The 10,141-nt window shown below is 42.5% G+C and overlaps 1 protein-coding gene across 1 annotated transcript in view; it reads right to left on the bottom strand.

Annotated features, from left to right (window-relative positions):
* The window catches only part of LOC142280934 (ficolin-1-A-like), a 13,243-nt gene extending 12,716 nt beyond the window's left edge, over window positions 1–527 (bottom strand). Inside the window, exons 1-2 of the mRNA XM_075332799.1 lie at window positions 285–527; window positions 27–140 (exon numbers count right to left, since the gene is read on the bottom strand). Coding sequence (XP_075188914.1) covers window positions 27–140; window positions 285–366 — 196 coding nt within the window. The 5' untranslated portion in view covers window positions 367–527. The remainder of the gene's footprint in view (window positions 1–26; window positions 141–284) is intronic.
* Window positions 528–10,141: the final 9,614 nt, after the last annotated feature.

Here is a 10,141-nt window from a genome sequence, read left to right as displayed (position 1 = left end):
ATAGAAACATTTCTAGCAAAAATTACCCATTGGTCCTCGATTTCCCGCCTGTCCAGGTGGTCCTCGTGGCCCATCACTGCCATGACATCCTTGTAGAAGGTCCAGACTACTTTTCCATCTGTCTGTAATGGCTGGTACATCTGGATCAAAGAAAAACCAAAACATTCGAACGATGGTGAACTTATCTATCTCAGTGTTTTTGGAATTAGAGTAGTTGTCACCGCTCTGTCCCTTTTATTATAATCTCAGATTAGTATCAGACCCATAAGGAGCAGTGATCTGACCTGAACAGGGGATTTCTGAGGAGGACACGACGGCGGTGGAGAAGAGGAGACAATACAGGGCGATCCGGGCAGACGTCCTCATGGTGGCTGCAGGTCTCAGGCCACAACTGAGCTTTGTCCTCTTTCTCCGAGGTCGTACGCCGGCCACAGAGTGATATTTGCTGTATGAGCGTCCAGTAAATGACCATGTCTGAGTAACTCCACCCAAAATAAATATTTCCCCATTGGTTTTCGACTCCAGTTTTCCTGTTTAATCGAGATAAGAGAATTCTCATGTAATTGAATTTGTGTCAAAATTTAAGAATTCACTGATTCATCATTATTGCCCCGACCCATAACAATATCCTATTGCCCCGACCCATAACAATATCCTATTGCCCCGACCCATAACAATATCCTATTGCCCCGACCCATAACAATATCCTATTGCCCCGACCCATAACAATATCCTATTGCCCCGACCCATAACAATATCCTATTGCCCCGACCCATAACAATATCCTATTGCCCCGACCCATAACAATATCCTATTGCCCCGACCCATAACAATATCCTATTGCCCCGACCCATAACAATATCCTATTGCCCCGACCCATAACAATATCCTATTGCCCCGACCCATAACAATATCCTATTGCCCCGACCCATAACAATATCCTATTGCCCCGACCCATAACAATATCCTATTGCCCCGACCCATAACAATATCCTATTGCCCCGACCCATAACAATATCCTATTGCCCCGACCCATAACAATATCCTATTGCCCCGACCCATAACAATATCCTATTGCCCCGACCCATAACAATATCCTATTGCCCCGACTCATAACAATATCCTATTGCCCCGACCCATAACAATATCCTATTGCCCCGACCCATAACAATATCCTATTGCCCCGACCCATAACAATATCCTATTGCCCCGACCCATAACAAATATCCTATTGCCCCGACCCATAACAATATCCTATTGCTCAGAGCCATAACAATATCCTATTGCCCCGACCCATAACAATATCCTATTGCTCCGACCCATAACAATATCCTATTGCCCCGACCCATAACAATATCCTATTGCCCCGACCCATAACAAATATCCTATTGCCCCGACCCATAACAATATCCTATTGCTCCGACCCATAACAATATCCTATTGCCCCAACCCATAACAAGATCCTATTGCCCCGACCCATAACAAATATCCTATTGCCCCGACCCATAACAAGATCCTATTGCCCCGACCCATAACAAATATCCTATTGCCCCGACCCATAACACTATCCTATTGCTCCGACCCATAACAATATCCTATTGCCCCGACCCATAACAATATCCTATTGCTCCGACCCATAACAATATCCTATTGCCCCGACCCATAACAATATCCTATTGCCCCGACCCATAACAATATCCTATTGCCCCGACCCATAACAATATCCTATTGCCACAATCTTTCATTAGTCCGATTTTCAATGAGTCCCGGGTTCATCTCTGGCCCCTCAAAATTATAGAGGGGCTACAAAGAGCATCTTTTACTTAGAGTCTTTCCTATGCATGGCCACCAGCCCAATGCTTGTTGAATAATGCTTCATTTCTCCTGTGGGGGGCGTCGCAGAGAAACCTAAAACTTGCAACTGACTTCCCCCAGTGATTACAACTGAGCAAGATACCCCATTGATCCATACGAGACCCTTTTAACCAAAATGGATTGTAACTTTAATAAAAGGGATGTCAGGAGAATGCTGATTTACTGTAGGATAATGAGGGACAGGGGCTCCTATAGTGTCCCTCACGCTTGGTAACCTCAGGGTTACTCCTGATGGTGGAGATGCCTGGCTATGTTCTTGACCAGAGCTAATCTGATTCCTTCCTCCCACCTGGGAAGGGAGGGGCAGAAGTGAGAAGGCAACACAGACAAAGACGGACAAGGGAAAAGCAAAACTCTGACATAATGCAAACACACAGGAATAGACATTGAAAGACTCAGGAGAAAAGCAAGAGCAGGAAGGTACCAACAAAAAAGTCAACAAGGGTTAACTCCATAACCGCACTAAGCAACAAGAACAACAACCATCAGATCTGAATCACAACACCTCACTAGACCAGCTAAGATAAAAAGATAGCTGGCATAGGTGGAAGGATCTAGCCAGCATATGTAGGAGGGAAGCAGATGTGATTGGCTCCCCCACAACATGTGATCAAAGGAGACTAACAAGCAGACTAGCAGAGATTAACGCTTACTAGCCTGGTTATGAACTACCAGTCTGCAGGTTGACGCCCGAGTCTGCCTGTGCTGATTACACGAGAGAAGTTATCGAGCAGAGTGTCAGAATCTGTAGTCTGAACATCTTTCTTACTTATGAGCTATGGACATAGATAGATAGATAGATAGATAGATAATAGATAGATAGATAATAGATAGATAGATAATAGATAAATAGAGGGATAGATAGATAGATAGATAGAGGGATATATAGATAGATAGATAGATAGATAGATAGATAGATAGATAGATAGATAGAGGGATAGATAGATAGATAGATAGATAGATAGATAGATAGATAGATAGAGGGATAGATAGAGGGATAGATAGATAGAGGGATAGATAGAAGGATAGATAGAGGGATAGATAGAGGGATAGATAGAGGGATAGATAGATAGATAGATAGATAGATAGATAGATAGATAGATAGATAGAGGGATAGATAGATAGAGGGATAGATAGATAGAGGGATAGATAGATAGATAGATAGATAGATAGATAGATAGATAGATAGATAGAGGGATAGATAGATAGATAGATAGATAGATAGAGGGATAGATAGATAGAGGGATAGATAGATAGATAGAGGGATAGATAGATAGATAGATAGATAGATAGATAGATAGATAGATAGATAGATAGATAGAGGGATAGATAGATAGATAGATAGATAGATAGAGGGATAGATAGATAGATAGAGGGATAGATAGATAGAGGGATAGATAGATAGAGGGATAGATAGATAGAGGGATAGATAGATAGATCACCTGAGCACCTCGGCCTTTGGATGTAAAACAAATGACCTCGACTTTATTCAAAGACTGAAGAATATAGACATTCAGATCCTCCTGGAAACATGGACCAGAGCTGAAAACGAATCTCTGGTGCCAATCGGATACAGGGAAATCTCTGTCCCTGCCCTTAAAAATAAAAACACCAAACAGGGCCGCTGCTCAGGAGGAATATTGATCTGGTATAAAGAAGAGCTCCACCAGTACATCACACCAGTGAAGAGAGGAGGCAGCCACATATGGATCAGAATCAGCAGCTCCATCCTCACCTCTCAGTCCGATGTCTACCTCTGCACCACCTATATACCACCGCCAGAGTCCCCCTACTTCAACCCAGACAGCTTTGAGATCTTACAAGAAGAAGCCACCCATTATCAGGTCCTGGGCAAAGTTCTCATCTTTGGAGACCTCAATGCAAGAACAGTGAGAGAAAAAGACTTTCTGACCACAGATGGAAACATCTACATATTTGGGGCAGAGAACGACAGTCACGACTCAGAACACTCAGAGAGAAACAGCTATGACAGTACAGTCAACAAAAGTGGCAAAAAGCTCCTGAACTTATGTAAAAGTTTAGGTCTTCATATTCTTAATGGACGTACAAAGGGAGACTCACTGGGAAGATACACACTAAACTCCCATGTAGGAAGGAGTGTAGTAGACTACGCCATTACAGATATGGACCCGGCAAATATTAGCGCCTTCATAGTCACCCCACAAACGCACCTGTCAGACCACAGCCAACTTCTCCTGTACATAAAATCTACAGAGAAACCATCCACACAAAAGCCACAGCAGAGCAGCCTCTACAAGCGACCTCCATCCTATAAATGGTCCAAGACGTCAGAAATAAAATATAAAGAGGCTCCCAACAGACCGGAATTACAAGAGATGCTCCACAACTTCTACAGCTACAAGTACAAGTCAAACCCAGAAGGAGTGAATCAAGCTGCAAAAGACCTCAACAAAATATTCCACACCATGGCCAAATTGTCCGACCTCAAACAAGTCAACTATAAGAGGCCAAAAGAAAAGCAGATCAATGGTTGGTTTGATAAAGAGTGTAAAGCCGTTCGAAAGACCCTGAGAACAGCCTCAAACAATAAACACAGAGACCCCAACAACCCAGACCTGAGGGAAGCCTATGACACCATACAAAAGCAGTACAAAACCATCCTCAGGAGGAAGAAGCAGAGCTACATCTCTACCAAACTTAGCCAACTCCAAGACGCCCTCCAAGACAACTCCTTCTGGGAAATATGGAGCCACATGGACACAAAGAGCAAGAAAAAGACTGATACCCATATCCAAAATGGCAACATCTGGCTCCAGTACTTCAGAGACCTCTACAAAGACATCCCAAAAGAAGGACTAAGCCAAGAGCAGGAAAACATAACATCAAAACTAAAGGCAATGGAAGAGAAAATCAAAAACTTCCAAAACCCACTGGACACACCAATTACATTACAGGAAGTTGCAGAGAAAATCACTTCCATAAAGTGTAAAAAATCTAGTGGTCTGGATGGAATCCCCCCAGAGATGTTGAAGTACAGCCCACCAGAAATTCAAGCTGCAATGGTTAAACTGTTCAACATTGTGCTGAGTGGTGGTTACTTCCCTCGTACCTGGAACCAAGGACTCATTACACCGATCCACAAGAGTGGGGACAGGTATTACCCTGCCAACTACAGAGGCATATGTGTCAGCAGTAACTTGGGAAAACTGTTCAACAGCATCCTAAACAAAAGGATCATCAGTTTCCTTGCCGAGCACAATGTCCTGAGCAAAAGCCAAGCAGGGTTCGTGCCAAACCACCGCACCCCGGACCACATCTACACCCTGCACAGTCTCATTCAGAGCCACGTCAACAATACAAAGCATGGGAAGATATACGCCTGCTTTGTAGACTTTAAAAAGGCCTTTGACTCAGTGTGGCACCCGGGCTTGTTCTTGAAACTGCTGGAAAGCGGAATAGGAGGAAAGACCTACGATGTCATCAAAAGCTCCTACACCGAGAACCTCTGCAGCGTGAGTGTGAACGGTAGAAGAACGGCTTATTTCCAGCAGAGCCGAGGAGTCAGACAGGGCTGCAGCCTAAGTCCAACGCTCTTCAATATTTACATCAATGAGCTGGCTGCTGCTCTAGAATCTTCACCTGCTCCAGGTCTCACACTCCATGACGCCGAGGTGAAATTCTTGCTCTATGCAGATGACCTACTGCTGGTGTCACCGACCGAGAAAGGTCTCCAAGACAACCTACAAATTTTGGAGAAATTCAGCTCCACATGGGCACTACCGATCAATCTAAAGAAAACCAACATCATGGTGTTCCAGAAGAGAAAAAGAAGATTTGACCAGCATCCTTCATTTGTCCTAAACGGCTGCACTCTAACAGGAACAGACAAATACACCTACTTGGGCCTGGAAATTCACCAGTCAGGGAGCTTCAAACAAGCCATAGAGACCCTGAAAAACAAGGCCTGCAAAACCTTTTATGCCATCCGAAGGAAATTGTATCATCTGAAGCCACCAGTGAGGGTCTGGCTAAAAATCTTCGATTCCATCATTGCCCCAATCCTCCTGTACGGCAGCGAAGTCTGGGGCCCTCACACTTACCCAGATTGGTCAAGGTGGGATTCCAGCCCAACAGAAATATTCCACCTGGAATTCTGTAAGCACCTTCTCCAGGTCCATCGAAGCACCTCCAACAGTGCCTGTCGAGCCGAGCTGGGCAGATTCCCTCTACACCTAGCAGCTCTGAAGAGGTCACTATCATCTCAGGCTCACCTACAGAACAGCAATCCAAGCTCCCATCACCACAAAGCTCTGATACATATACGTGGGCCAGATGAACCCGGACCCCTGGCACAGCTCTCCCAAACCCAACTGGACAAAATCACCAATCACAGCCGCCTGACAAGAATCAGGAAGATGGTAGACGAGGACCAGGAGAGGTATGTCAGTGACTGGAGGACCGACATCAACACCTCACAGAAACTGACCACGTACCAGAGACTACAGAGAGACTACAGACTGGCCCCATATCTGGAGAAACTCCCGGACCCCAGAGACCGCAGGACCCTGAGCCGATATAGACTCAGTGCCCACAGTCTAGCCATCGAATCCGGCCGTCACAAGCAGAGCTACAAGCCCAGGGAGGAAAGACTGTGCCAACACTGTGACCTGGAGGCCCTGGAGGATGAAACCCACTGCTACACTGCACCAAGTACTCAGCAGTGAGGGACACTCACTTCAGGAGACTCTCCCATCTCTTCCCGGATTTCAGCTCCATGACGGAGGAAGAGAAAATATATATCCTGCTGGGGGAAGAAGAGAGCGCAGTGGAGATAGCAGCGCAGTATGTGAGCGAATGTCATAGACTTCCAGAAAGAGAACTATGATAAGCCATGGACTTCCATAGCCCCCCATCCCAGATGTGGCCCCCCAATCCCCACCCTGGATATGTCCCATCCACCGTTACCACACTCCCCACCCTGGATATGCCCCATCATAAGCCATGGACCTCCATAGCCCCCATCCTAGAAGAGCCCCCACAGTCCCCACCCTGGATGTGCCCGCCCCATCCATCCTACAATCCCCACCCACCATCCCCACAGCCCCAGTCCCTAATGTACACCTGCTTTGGCAAAACTAATTTGTATTTGGTCCTGCCAATAAAGCTTATTTGATTTGATAGATAGATAGATAGATAGATAGATAGATAGATAGATAGATAGAGGGATAGATAGATAGATAGATAGATGGATAGAGGGATAGATAGATAGAGGGATAGATAGATAGAGGGATAGATAGATAGAGGGATAGATAGAGGGATAGATAGAGGGATAGATAGATAGATAGATAGATAGATAGAGGGATAGATAGATAGATAGATAGATAGATAGATAGATAGAGGGATAGATAGAGGGATAGATAGATAGAGGGATAGATAGATAGATAGATAGATAGATAGATAGATAGATGGATAGAGGGATAGATAGATAGAGGGATAGATAGATAGAGGGATAGATAGAGGGATAGATAGAGGGATAGATAGATAGATAGATAGATAGATAGATAGAGGGATAGATGGATAGATAGATAGATAGATAGAGGGATAGATAGAGGGATAGATAGAGGGATAGATAGATAGATAGATAGAGGGATAGATAGATAGATAGATAGAGGGATAGATAGATAGATAGATAGATAGATAGATAGATAGAGGGATAGATAGATAGATAGATAGATAGAGGGATAGATAGATAGAGGGATAGATAGATAGAGGGATAGATAGATAGATAGATAGATGGATAGAGGGATAGATAGATAGAGGGATAGATAGATAGAGGGATAGATAGAGGGATAGATAGAGGGATAGATAGAGGGATAGATAGATAGATAGATAGATAGAGGGATAGATAGATAGATAGATAGATAGATAGAGGGATAGATAGAGGGATAGATAGATAGAGGGATAGATAGATAGAAAGATAGATAGATAGATAGATAGATAGATAGATGGATAGAGGGATAGATAGATAGAGGGATAGATAGATAGAGGGATAGATAGATAGAGGGATAGATAGATAGATAGAGGGATAGATAGATAGATAGATAGATAGATAGATAGATAGATAGATAGAGGGATAGATAGAGGGATAGATAGAGGGATAGATAGATAGATAGATAGATAGATAGATAGATAGAGGGATAGATAGATAGATAGATAGATAGATAGATAGATAGATAGATAGATAGATAGAGGGATAGATAGATAGAGGGATAGATAGAGGGATAGATAGAGGGATAGATAGATAGATAGATAGATAGAGGGATAGATAGATAAATAGATAGATAGATAGATAGATAGATAGAGGGATAGATAGATAGATAGATAGAGGGATAGATAGATAGAGGGATAGATAGATAGAGGGATAGATAGATAGATAGATAGATAGATAGATAGAGGGATAGATAGATAGAGGGATAGATAGATAGAGGGATAGATAGATAGATAGATAGATAGATAGATAGATAGATAGATAGATAGAGGGATAGATAGAGGGATAGATAGAGGGATAGATAGATAGATAGAGGGATAGATAAATAGATAGAGAGATAGATAGATAGATAGATAGATAGAGGGATAGATAGATAGAGGGATAGATAGATAGAGGGATAGATAGATAGATAGAGGGATAGATAGATAGAGGGATAGATAGATAGATAGATAAAGGGATAGATAGATAGAGGGATAGATAGATAGAGGGATAGATAGATAGATAGATAGATAGATAGAGGGATAGATAGATAGATAGAGAGATAGATAGATAGATAGATAGATAGATAGAGGGATAGATAGATAGATAGATAGAGGGATAGATAGATAGATAGATAGATAGATAGATAGAGGGATAGATAGATAGATAGATAGAGGGATAGATAGATAGATACATAGATAGATAGATAGATAGATAGATAGATAGATAGATAGAGGGATAGATAGATAGATAGAGGGATAGATAGATAGATAGAGGGATAGATAGAGGGATAGATAGAGGGATAGATAGATAGATAGAGGGATAGATAGATAGATAGAGAGATAGATAGATAGATAGATAGATAGATAGATAGATAGATAGATGGTTTTTATGTTTTTTTTTAGCATTGTTATGTGCAGTTGTCACATGAGGGAGTGCTGGAAAATATGAGGAAGAGGCTGCGGGTGATCGGGAAGGATAGCCTCGCCTGTCACTTGTATTTGTACTGCAGGCATCTATTACAGGCTTCTTGGATCAATGAATCATGTAATACTGTGGAGTTTTATTATCAGATCCTGTATATGACATCCACATCTTCCACGTGTTGAAATATCTGAAAATTCATCTCTGGTGAGAAAGGAATTCTTCATTTCACCGCCAATAATCTCTTTGTGTACTTATGTCTGAGCTCCTCCATCTCAGCCCCGCGCATGACTCCATCTTGGAAAAGCAAATATCAACTCATCATTAAACCTGATATAATAAATGCGTTTCTTCTTGGCCGCACTGATCTTACAGTCACAGGTTACCAGAAAGCCAACATGGATAGTTCACATTTTTTTGCCCTTGAGTTTTCCTTTTCTTTTGGGTTCTAAACATTTTGTTCAACACTAGCCATTTTTAGTAAAGCTGAGTGACAATATGGTCTCATTACATCCCTACAACAATATGGCCTCATTACATCTCTACAACAATATGGCCTCATTACATCCCTACAACAATATGGCCTCATTACATCTCTACAACAATATGGCCCCATTACATCTCTACAACAATATGACCCCATTACATCTCTACAACAATATGGCCCCATTACATCTCTACAACAATATGACCCCATTACATCTCTACAACAATATGGCCCCATTACATCTCTACAACAATATGGCCTCATTACATCTCTACAACAATATGGCCCCATTACATCTCTACAACAATATGACCCCATTACATCTCTACAACAATATGGCCCCATTACATCTCTACAACAATATGGCCCCATTACATCCCTACAACAATATGGTCTCATTACATCTCTACAACAATATGGCCCCATTACATCTCTACAACAATATGGCCTCATTACATCTCTACAACAATATGGCCTCATTACATCTCTACAACAATATGGCCCCATTACATCCCTACAACAATATGGTCTCATTACATCTCTACAACAATATGGCCCCATTACATCTCTACAACAATATGGCCTCATTACATCCCTACAACAATATGGCCTCATTACATCTCTAC

The sequence above is a fragment of the Anomaloglossus baeobatrachus genome, unplaced genomic scaffold (genome assembly GCF_048569485.1).
Source record: "Anomaloglossus baeobatrachus isolate aAnoBae1 unplaced genomic scaffold, aAnoBae1.hap1 Scaffold_464, whole genome shotgun sequence".
NCBI lineage: Eukaryota > Metazoa > Chordata > Amphibia > Anura > Aromobatidae > Anomaloglossus > Anomaloglossus baeobatrachus.
This window is presented reverse-complemented; position numbering and strand designations above follow the sequence as displayed.